The 12,259-nt window shown below is 41.5% G+C and overlaps 1 protein-coding gene across 1 annotated transcript in view; it reads left to right on the forward strand.

The window, feature by feature from the left end:
* gas2l1 (growth arrest-specific 2 like 1) overlaps window positions 1–12,259 on the forward strand; it is a 30,042-nt gene that overhangs the window by 2,954 nt on the left and 14,829 nt on the right. The window contains exon 2 of the mRNA XM_049578891.1: window positions 9,606–9,713. Coding sequence (XP_049434848.1) covers window positions 9,606–9,713 — 108 coding nt within the window. The remainder of the gene's footprint in view (window positions 1–9,605; window positions 9,714–12,259) is intronic.

Genomic DNA, 12,259 nt, shown 5'->3' on the forward strand with positions numbered 1-12,259 from the left:
GCTGTAGCAACACATACTGTCTAATGGCTTCAGCTGTTTGTTGTCCATTTGTCGTGTGTGAGGCATGTTTCCACTTAATACCTCTTAATTACCAGGGAACAATCAAAATGAAATCCACATTTTTGTCTTTAAATAGTTTGATCAATATCTGAACAGTGAGCTACACGCTCAGTTCTCGCTGCAAGGTGTTAGACCTCTGTCCTCCATAACATCAGTCACAAGTTTATCCCGCAGAATACGTTTCTTTGTGTTTCTGTCTTAGAAGAGATTAGTGTCTCCTTATTACTGGAATCCTCATTGCTAGGATCTGACACAGAGGGAGAGGAAAAAAGTTAGAGAGCTTAAGTTTGTCTGTGACATCAGACTGTGTGTCCGCAGCTTTCCTGTGTCATCCATGATGGATGTTTTGGCTCTTCCTTTGCTCCTTTATTTTAATTTTTCCTCTGCAAAATGTATTGAGCTGCTAGTCGTGATTTAATTTTGACTCCACTTTTTAAAAGATACATAATTTATCAACCTTTTTCTGAACTCTCCCCTATTATAATCAATAGCATTATTGATGAAATGCCATCAATTAATTACCAGGCCATTAACTTCCACAGAGATATGCACAGCAGCCTTGGATGCTTGCAGTGCAATGCTACAAATGTTCTGCCGTCATTTAGTTTTCTTGTTTTCTTCACCAAAACCTGAATGTGGGGCAAACATGTACCTTTATGATCACTGTTTGTACATGAATCCAGGATGCTGTCATTTCATGTGTGTGCTGCCACAGTGCCCTAATCAATTAAATCTCAAGCAGAAAATGTGAGCTGTGCAATGTATGCACGAACATGGGGATCATATTTAAATTCTGCTGTACTATCTTTAAAAAGTTTGGCTTTTGTGTCTCGTGCAGCTCACAGCGTCTCAATGAGATCTGTACATTTGGCAGCGGTATACTCTTTGTGTAGTAGCTGGATGATCAAACTAATCGTCTTGTCGAGTTCAACAAGACAATACAAGTGTGGTGATAATAGGATTACAGGTCTTTATTCTAATGAGTGTATAGTAACAGTCTGCATACAGACAGCGGGATTATTTTAAGTACAAGTCCCTTTAAGGACATCTGACTGTTCACAATCACAGTTAAAGTATGTCAACATATATATTGTAAGTTATAATTTGTCTTCAGTACACTCTGCATCAGTGGTGGAATGTAATTAAGTGCATTTACTCAAGTATTGTACTGAAGTACAGATTAAAAGCATTTCCCTTTTATGCAACTTCATACTTCTACTCTACTACTTCTGAGTGACAAATACGTACTTATTATTTGTCTGACACCTTTAGTTACACTTTGGATTCGTTCTTCATATCCCTCCTGTCCAGTGAAAGCTATGTATCTCCAGGTGTGTTGATATTTAGTGTTTGTGATAAACTGAAGCATGAAGTGTTTTCTCGCTTTAGGTCTTTCTTAAGCTAAAGAAACTCTTTAAAAACCCTCTTGGATCAGCCGGAAGATGCATCGTCACACAGCTGAATATAGGGCTGTTTTTTTTTTTTAGACACCATATAAAGTTGACTTTTTAAACATATATGGTTCTAACAGGACAGCAATAACCTGTAAACGTGTGATGATCCTATGGAGTACGAGGCACTGCTGTAGATTAAACTGCTTAACAGTATATAAACAAGTTTAAATAACCTCAGCTACAGCAGAAAAATACAACATAGAAATTAAAGCAGCAGTTATAGTCATCCAAAAACATCAGATGCAACATCAAGACACTGACAAGAGACTTTTTACTGCACAGTGAGTGCTTCTACTTTTCATACTTTCAGGTTTCTGAATGCTGGACTTTAACTTGTCGTGGAGTATTTTCACAGTGTATTATTAGTACTTTTACTTAAGTAAAGTATCTAAATACTTCTTCCACCTCTGCTCTGCTGAATCAACAGCAAAGTGACTCAGTAAACTTGTGACTCTCAATGCAAACAGTGGATTTGTCACATCCAGTACCTTGTGGATACAATAGGTATTTAATGTTCAGGAAACTGTCGTCTATCCTGGTTACAACACGCCCTCATGTAAACACTCACCACCCCTGTGTTTCTTGCCGACCTGCCTCTACAAATGTTATTACTCATATCACCGCGGGACGGTTTTCCACTCTTAAGTTGGGGAAGTGACAGTAGTCTCATGTCTTTCATCATACATTGACTCAGTGATAAATGTTCCTTTTTCCCACTCCTTTTCCTCAATAGGGTTACAGACAGCAGCTGGCTCACATTGCTGTGTGTGTCCATATTAAGTTTATCCTTTGCATTAGGGGATTTTCTGTCATATAGATAGGGATTATGAACGCAACATCAATCAGATCCATTTTCCTTTACACTTCAAGCGGCCTAATGTAAAGAAACACGGTCATCAACCTACAAAAATGACCTTTTGTATATTTTCTAGGTCTTCTGCTGAGGCCCTGGGCACATATGCAAACTGACACACATGTAATAATTAAAATCACACTTACTGACCCCTTAATGCAACGTCTAATTGTTCACATGTTTACTGCATGCGTAGGTGTCTATACAGGACAGTATTTGAGGTTATAAGTGACAGAACATTGGAGCTTCACAGCCTTCCTTCATCCGCATCTTTGATGCTTCTTCTTGCTCAGTCATATAAACTGGTTCATGTCTCCTCTGACCCCGGGCTTCAACATTCAGCCCTTGTTTAGTTCATATATGTGCGAGCCCTCACTCCCATCCCCCACTTGTGTCTGTGGAGATGATAAAGCAAAGAGCACCACAGTATGTCTTGTTGATGGCATTGAAGGGGAGATGTGAATAGCCTGTTGACAGCGAGGTAATCAGAGGCTGACGTCTCAATCAAAGATGCTGTATGGACACACCAAAAGGGGGACGGGGTAATAAAGAGAGAAAATGTGTGTATTATGCCTGTGTGGACAGTCTGCTCCATTAACCTTATGGTCTAATTCATGCTTTCAGGGAATTAAAAAAAGGGGGGTAGTAGACAACAGATAGTGTGCCTAGAGTGACTTCACTGTACACTCTGTTAAACCTGACTGGAATGGATGTTACTCTGAGAGGGAGAGCTACAGTAGAGAGGGGAGCGAGAGTGAAAGAGAAAAGTAGGTCATCATGCTTTGCATTGGGTCACACTCGTACGCGTTGCTGAGAGAGCGTGGCATCCTTCAGTGTTTCTCTCTCCTGTGCCACATGCACTCATGTTTTTAGGAGTTTAATATTTGAAAGGATTTTTTTTATACCCTCTAGACTTTGCTCAGTAACAGCACACACCATCTCTCCTCCTTCTCCTCGCTATTTTCCATGCGGCATGTGGAAACAGCTGACTCTGCACTTTGCACATTGCCCGCTTTATGTCGTTATTGCATTGCGTTTGATGCTATCTCCTCATCGTTTGCATCATTTAATTGGGTGTTTATCTGAACAGGCTTCGGTCTGTGTGGGTAGTCTGGTTATTTTAGGCACCTGCCTGCAGCCTCTTCATGCTGATGCTCAGGTGGAAGCTGCCAGGGTGAGAAGAGTGCTGGGCAGGGAGAAGAGCTGAGTGTTTTTGAGCCTCATCGCGACAAACCAACAAATGACTAAGACGCTGGCCTGATATTTAACATCCTGCGTCGGGTGATTACACTGCTGTCTGACTGAAGCAGATGAATAATGGAGTTATTCACCTTGCAGCACTTGACGTCCATTAGATTCATATATAATCCCAGCACCCCAGTGAGCAGTTCGTCATGTGGCCAGAAGTCAGGCATCGATTTTCAGGGAATGGTTTCCTTGATGTGGTGGATGAGGCCTGCCCTGGAGCTATGATTACATTTTTTACCCTGATCAAACACAACACAGGTTATAAAATATACAAAGGTATATTATTATAGTTATAACAGATAAAGGTAGTTTGACATTTTGTATGATATGCTCATTTGCTTTCTTTTTGTGTCTGCATGGTAAATTTGCTATCAAGCAGATTCTTTTATTTACCTTTGGACAGAGCCAGACTAACTGTCTTCTCTGTTTCCAGACTTTATGCTAAGCTAAGCTAAGCTAAGCAGCTGCTGACTGTATCCTTATATTTAATGGACAGATGTAAAAGTGGTATCGATCTTCTCATCTAACTCTCATCCAGGAAGAAAGTTAAGTGTATTTCTGAAAATGTTGAATATTGCTGTAATGCAGTGGCACTCAGCTTACAGCCACGAGGTGCAGGGTGGCCTGTTGACCATTTTCTAATACCAGTTTGGTGGCATCGAAGCTTCGGTAAAAAAACATCAGCCATAACGGGGGGAGAATGAGAGGTGAGAGGACATTTTTTGAAACATGACCTAGGAAAAAGAATACTGCAGAAGACAGCTAAGCCATTTCCTGGCTGTTTTCAGGTGATTTGCCAAGTGCGTTGTAGATTTGTGATATACCAGTTTCTTTTTGCATACCTGCCTTTTGAGTTTTTGGGGGCATTCTTCACAAATTTTGCAACTTAATTGTCCTTGTCTGAGAATGTCGATGCATAATGAATTTTGTTGGGTTGCTGTTTGATTTATGGGCAATTTGGGATTTTTGGGCAAGTAGTTTTAAAAAATGGTGCATTTAAACACTGATTTGGACATTGATTACCACTGTAACGATTGCAGCTTCAAAGCTTTCAAGCATTTGGGTCAGTCCTAGTGCCAGGGGAGGATCTGGGGTCTAGACTAAAGCAGAAATGTCATCAAATCCGAGAAATGCCCCTGTTTACACTTGACATGTGGGACTGCTGCAACTGGATTTGCCTAGTTTATTAATTTTATCTGATAGATATTATTAATGTTTGGCCACTGGCCTCTTGTCATTTTGAAAAAGTGGCCCCTGGACAAAGCAAGCTAAGTATCCCTGCCGTAATGCAGCCTTTGTTTGCTATATTATTCTGCCTATGGGAGGTAACTGACACACCTGATCCTGGGGCATTAGCCAACGTTTTCCTGTCTCATGTCTGCTGGTGTGGCCTGTTGGACCAGCACGCTAATAGTCTGTAAATACATGCATTTCCATGATCTGTCCAGATTGTCCCCTCAGGCTACAGGTCTAACATAATCAGCATAAATTCATTTGTCGCCTCCCTGCAGCCCCCAGGTTGTTTAAGGAGATCATTTGTGCAGAGGAGGTTGTTTCATCTTTATGTGATGTTGCATGGTTGTCCACAGAGGAGTCGTTTATGTGGGCTGTCAGAACAGTTGTTTAATAGGAGGATAGTCTGATATGTAGCTGTTTTCAGAGTGTGTTCACAGGCTTCAGGAATTCTTACTGTGGGTGGTGGAGCAATAACCCCCTCAAGTTCCAAAACTCTCCCTTCTGCCAAGCAGGCGCCCGCAGTGTTTTCTTGTCTCTCATTGCTTATCTGATGGTGAGATTGTTTTATCTGGGGAAGTTTCCAGTCATGACAGGAGATCCTCGGGGTAACAAGATAAGCTAAGAGAAGAGTGTTGTTGTCATTTTTCGAATTCACCTTGAAAGCACTGCTCACTCTGTGCCATCTTTTAATCCTCCCCATTTCCTTTACCTTTTGAAAGACTGTATGTTCTGTCAGAAACCCTCCAATCTACAGTTGTCTCCCAGGCGGCACAGAAGTCAAATCCTGGAAACACCCTCGTGTGAATTCCTGCAGAGTGAGTTGTAATGTTCACTTTTTATTGTTGGAGGAGTTTGGCAATAATTATCCTTCGCACAGCAATCATAAAAGCAGCCAGTTAGAGCAGGCCAGCACACCTATGTTTGATGAGTGTGCTGGTGTAACTGTGTGGTTGTTTGTTGACTCATGGGGAGAACAACCTGATGTTGAAATGGATGTGCGGCTTCTCAGAGTACATTTAGGAAATGTGGATCATCTGAAAACATGAACCACAAAAACCTAAAACCAGAACTCTATATTTTATGTATTAAAGTAGTTGTTATTAGAGTAGAACAATATTGGCAACCTTGCTCTTTCTTTTGTTATGATACAGTTATGTTAAGCTACTGTTTATAGTCTTAGTGTAGCATGTTAGCTCACATTTCAAATTAGTCAAGAAAATGAGGATTAAAACCAAAACATCTTAATCTCCCCCTCCCATTTCCTCTCTTCATCCCCAGGGTTTGCTCAGTCTCTTCCATGAATGGCCCTTCAGATGTTTGCTGGTCAGGAAGGAAAGGAATGAAGAGATTGTTGACTCACACTGAGCAGATATGACGTTATCTGAGCAGCGGGATCGTTAAAGCGATGTGTACTTCATATGTGTTTTATACATTAAACTGCTTAGAGACAAACCTCAATCCGAAGGGACTGTTTCTTAATAATGAAAGTGTTTCCCACTCTGTGCTCAAAACATCTCTTGCATTCCTATCTTAAGATAGATACAGCAGATTCTCAGAATAGGGGCGTGCTGTGGATTGTTCAGTCGCTTTTCCTTTCTTTTGCTTTTCAAACATCTGCAGCTCTTGCTGAAACCGTCTCTCATGTGACCAGCATGCATCCATAATTCATCCTTCAGTTTTTTTGTTTTTTTTTTTGCAGGCTTCTAGCTTCACTTCCGCATGTTTCCTGCGTGACCTTGTCTCCCTCCTCCCCTTCTATCTCAGTCTGATGTGTGTGTGTGTGTGTGTGTGTGTGTGTGTGTTGTTTTTAGTGTGTCTGACTGTACCCATTGTTGACACAGTGAAGACATGGGAAGCGCACACATTTGGTGTCAAAGGCTCAGCAGAGTAAATATTTCGAATGCCAGGGCTGCTATTGATTAGGTTATTATTAAAACCCTTCACGGTTGGACTGTGTATCCTGCTGAGTATGAGACACAGTGTTCCGAGTCCTTCACCTTCCCTCTGGAGGAAAACGTATGACCTCAGCTGAACAGCTCTGGGGGAGGTTTTTTGGGAGCGAGAGAAAGGCTTTACTATAGCGAGAATGAAGAAAAAAAAAAGAGTACAGTTAAAACGGGAAGGGTAAGGCTGTGTGTGTCTGTTGCCATAGCAATCTTTCCATTAAGTCACTGGCCGGGGTTTTTCCAAACAGGGCTCGTCCACCTACTGACAGAATGAAAGACAGAGTGACAGAGCGGAGAGGAAGAGAGGGAGCAAGCAGATGTTAGAAATGTAAGCAAAACAAAGAAAGCAAAGACAAATTTAGTGCTGGTCAGCGAGTGCACAGGCTCAGAGTAAAGGCTGACAGACAACAAAGCAGATGAGAGAAAAAAGACAGAAGCAGGTGAGAGGGAGAACAGAGAGGCAGGTGAGGTGCTGAGGCTTACCTCCCTCTTTAATCAGCATGGGGAGGAATGAGGGGTGCTGTTTCAAGAAAATAACCAGGTGCCTCCATAATCTTCCACATACACGATAATGTAGGTGTTACAGGCCAGCCTGCCCACACACACACACATGCCACATGCGAGCCATATCCCTTCAGCCCAGTACACAGCATGAAAGCTACTGTAAACAACCAAAGGGTGGGAGCTCACAACCTGACATTTTCCTCTAACACGTCATTTGATCACTTAAAGGAATACTTCACCCACAAAATGGTCCAATTACTCACCCCGTCTTATGTGAGGAAAACACGGATTTTCTTGTGTGCCTCTGTGGCGAACAAAGAATCCAAAAACTGAGAAAATTGGAGTAAATGGGGATCCTGTTTTTTACAGCAGTAAAACTAAATCAAAACATCTGTTAACAAACGTTCACACAGCTCATACAGAATAATACATGTCTCATTTATCCATGCACTAATGCATGAGCAGAATGCGGAAATGTTTTAAATGGTAATGCATGTTTTTGGGAAGTACTGATCATAGCACTGGATAAATGAGACTTGGATTATCTTGCATGAGTTGTGTGAGAGTTTGTAAGTAAGCCAATGTTTGGACATAGTTTAGCAGTTTGTTAAACAGCCCCCTTTTACTTCAGTGCATTAAGAATTATTAGTATATTTGGATTTTTCCCTTGAGGCATGCAGAAAAAATGAAAGCCCTTTTCACACAGAGATCTTGCGACAGGGCTGCAACAAAGACGCATCATTACGCCAGCTTTGCTTTTTTTATGCAGAACCAAACAGTGCAGGCGTCATGCTGCGCCAGTGTGCGATTTTAGATAGCATGCCAGCGTTGTGGAAGCAAAAGAAGCGTGACGGTTGTGACATGTAACCCACGTTACAGGCCGCTGTTGCTTTCTAAACAACAACAATGTCATAACGTAGCAATAATATTCATTTACCATTCTCTTTATATTGTGGTTGATCTTTTCCTCTGATCGGAGGGCGAGGAGCTCCCAGACCTCATTGTCTAACTAATTTGCGGACGTTTTTGGCTGCTGTTCTTCTTCTTCTTCTTTGAGTTAGCTGCTAACTGCTAACAGCTGCTTTTTAAATCTCTCAGCAGTAGGTCCCAACCCTGATTCGTCGTTAAAATGTCACACCAGTCTCATCCATGGTCCTGTTTTGCCTGCTGTCCTTTTTACATAGATGTCAATTTGGCGCTGTTTCTACCTTCACTTTCTGCTTAAAAGCGAGACAAATCTGTCCCATTTTCAATGATTGTACCTCTAATACAGAATAGTAAGGTGGAAAAATGCCACGACATTACCACCTTGAAAGGGCAGAGTAAAAGGGGCTAAAGATTCCTGCAGGAATTCAGTGTAACATTGGCTGAGTGATTATTTTGTGGGTGAATTGTTCCTTTAAATACCAACAACATACTCCCCTGCCAGTGGTAATGGCTGCTCCTGCACACCCAGTTATGGAGCAGTTTCCCCTCCTGTCTTCCTGTGCTTCCCTCTGTCCGCTTTCCTGCTCTACTTTCTTTCACTCCTGGTCGACAACTCCGCATACGCCTTTGTCTGAGAGAGACGCCAAGAAAAACATCAAAGTTGTCCAATCCTGCAAGAGCCCAGGCCTGTGCAACACAGGCGGACCTCGCTCCACCCTACAGTTGTGTCTGTGCCTAATAAGCACCCCCAACCACAGCAAGGGCACGAGCTCTGGCTCTCTTGATTCAAAACCCAGCTGGCAGCACCGGCCTGCTGACATCATCACCACCAGTCTGGTTTCTGAGCTCCTTCCCTCCTCAGTTTATGATGTCACAACCAGAAACATTGTCATGTAACAGCCCAGAGGGCAGAGAGGCAGAGTATTCATTAGCATGTCCACATATGTATTTTTGTGCTTTTGTGACACTCTGCGGTGAGCTGAATTACCATAATGTTCTGGAGAGAGGAGATGAAGCAGGACTTTTAATGTGGTGAGAGAGCGGGGCGGGGCACCCTAACACCCAGTGGGTGCTCAGAGAGAAAAGTTGGCAGGAAGATGACGCACAAACAATCTCCACACTCAACACCCTTGTGCACTGAGGCAGCCAAAGACTGCTCATTTCTCACACCATAAAACAGAGACCTCGTGTTGTTGACACACAGCGCTCAGGACTGGCGGCACTTTGGTAATGGATCCAGATATATGTGACTAAACATGATCTCATGTCGGGGCACTGACCCGAAGAACAGGAAGGGATCACTGTCAGTTTCCTCTCGGATGTGTGTCATGTTTGTGTGCCATGGATGTTAAACTGCTTTTGTTTTGTTCTCCTCAGGTGCGTGAGATTCTGGGCCGCTGTTCCTGTCCGGCTCAGTTTCCTATGATCAAGGTGTCGGAGGGGAAGTACAAAGTTGGAGACTCCAGTGCATTGATCTTCATAAGGGTAAGCCCTCACCAACATGAGCAAATTATGTGTCACTGTGAGCCATGAGACATGTGTTAGTGTTCATATTTTATGTTTATAGATTTCACAGGAAAATAATAGTGCATTATATTTTCAGTAAAAAATGTTGGATTCAAGATGCTATATATAACAAAATTTTAGTCTTTAAAACTGGGTTTTTAATCCAGATTAATGTCTTTAATTATTACTGATACAACTCACAGACTAAAACTGCTCTTGAATTAAGCTATTTAAGATTATATTTGAGGTATAAATAATACCAAATGAATAAATGAAGCTTCCTGCACATTGTCTGGTCACTTGCACTTCAAGTAAAGTTCTGGTTTATCACAACTTGGGCCTTATTTCAGTAATTTTGGCCATCATTTCTATCAGTTATTATAACGTTCATGATGTTAGTTATTGAACTCTGGGAACATGGAGACGTCACAACAAAGAAAGCTGACAGGTACAGCTGTACAGGCAAAAACTAAAATGATTGGTTTAATTATTACCCAAGCTGTCTATGGTATACATCCATCACAGTTTGCAGATCGACCTCCTGGTTTATTGGAATACTTAACCCCCCCCCCCTGCTAAAACTTTACTATTTAAAACACTTTGGCATACACTGTTCCAGGCATGGACACTGGGCAGGCACATGCATTTGAACTCAATGGAAGGCAAAAGCAGAGCTCAAATTCATGCACTTGCTCTGACGTGACATTTGTACACCAAACTGTTTTTAAATATTTTGTTAAAAAACATTTGTGATCAAAAGGTCATCAAGTTCATGTTGAATAGAAAAATAATTTGGAGCTAGATGGCAATGTGCGAGTACTTTTTATTTTTACTTTTTTTTCCCCGCCAGATTATTTTTATTGTACTTGTCAAAAATTAATGTGCAGTGTTATCAGTTTAAATTTCACTTCCAGACAAAGTGTTTTATCTGACCAAACAGTTAGGCTGCTTGTGTTTCTTGACCTCTACGTTGTAGCAATGTTGCTAGATCTCTGATAAAAATAAAAGCCAAACAATGAAAAGTTGACCTACGTTGTAATAAACCTGAATTGTCTTAAAGGTCAGGTCTTTACACCACATGTTCACCTGCATATAAAAGCTACGTCGGCACGTAGCACAGAAGACTGTGAAGCCTGCAGTAATGCATGGAACCATACGGTGTTAGCATATGGCATCATATGTTGTTTCAAGGAGAACAGGGTTATGTATCAACAGATAAACCCCTCAGCTGCTCGTTGGCCTCAGAGCCCAGAGAACTGTACAGCGTATGTAACAGCATTGTAATTTTTCTGTCTCATGTGAGTGTTTACTAACTGGCCCACTCCCAGGACTGTACTTTTTTTTCCCACTGGGACACAATTAGAGCTGTACGTCATTTCCTTAGTTGGCCCTTATCTTGGCTGTAGCCTGTTTCTGCTGGACTGTTTGTCTCAGTTTCACTCTAAGAGCTGCCACTGAACCCACATCAGGCCTCAAAGGACCAGGCAGGAAGGCTGGCGTATACCAGGGATCGATTTAGTCTCACTTACCTAAAATGTGCCCTAGCCAGATTAATGGACTCATTGGATGGCATTACAGCTTCTCTGCATGTCAATATTTCTCCATTTTTTGCAGCACCACTGTGTGAAGCAATGGTTGGCACACTCCTTTTCTGGGAAATAGCTTCTTCTACACTCCTCGAAGGTGTCATGTGTACTGCATTCAGTAGGATTAACTGTAAAACAATGTTAGGGTTGAATCTTGTGTTTCAGTTTTTAACAAAGCAAGACTCTCCCCAACATAATTAATAAATGCAACACTCTCTGCATAACAGTTTAAAATATGGTACTGATGAATCTTTTCATCACAAATAACTACATTAAAGACTTAAAGACAGCATAGTCTCTAGAATTTCTAACATGCCCTCTTATAGGGATCGATGTCAGTCAGGGTCAAATTGATCACCAGAAGCGGATGATTATAATTGACACTTTATTTTTGCTTATTCCTCATGCAGATTACCATCTAATTGACATTTGTATGCTTATTACATGAATATAAAGTAATAGGGAACATCACATTGGGGCATTATGTGACCGAGCATTATCATTTCGCTTGACGATGACAGCTTCAACCACAGGGGCTTTCCACGTGTGCAGTCGTTCTCTGTCTCCATCAGCAGCCATGACTGTTTCTTGTTGTTAGAGTAGATGACACAAGTTAGCCGGAGGAACACAAAATTTTGCTGCTGCATCTTGTTGGCTTTTTTTTGGCAGTTTGTCATAAGCTTTGAATGTTTTTCTTTGAGATAAAACGACTTTCTCTCCAGGCAAAGTATCATGGAAGTTAAGTAAAACAAATAGAATTACCATAGTTTTAAATGTTTTTTCAATATGTTGTCATGTATGTAAAGACCCAAAATAAACAATGTAGGTGGACTACTTTATTATCATAAACATATTATTTAAGCAGCATTTGTATAGGAATCATTCTGTCTCAGGCTTTTTGATCCATATAACCTGTTCATCCCTGTAACCGTCATCATT

This window comes from Epinephelus fuscoguttatus, linkage group LG6 (genome assembly GCF_011397635.1).
Source record: "Epinephelus fuscoguttatus linkage group LG6, E.fuscoguttatus.final_Chr_v1".
Lineage (NCBI taxonomy): Eukaryota > Metazoa > Chordata > Actinopteri > Perciformes > Serranidae > Epinephelus > Epinephelus fuscoguttatus.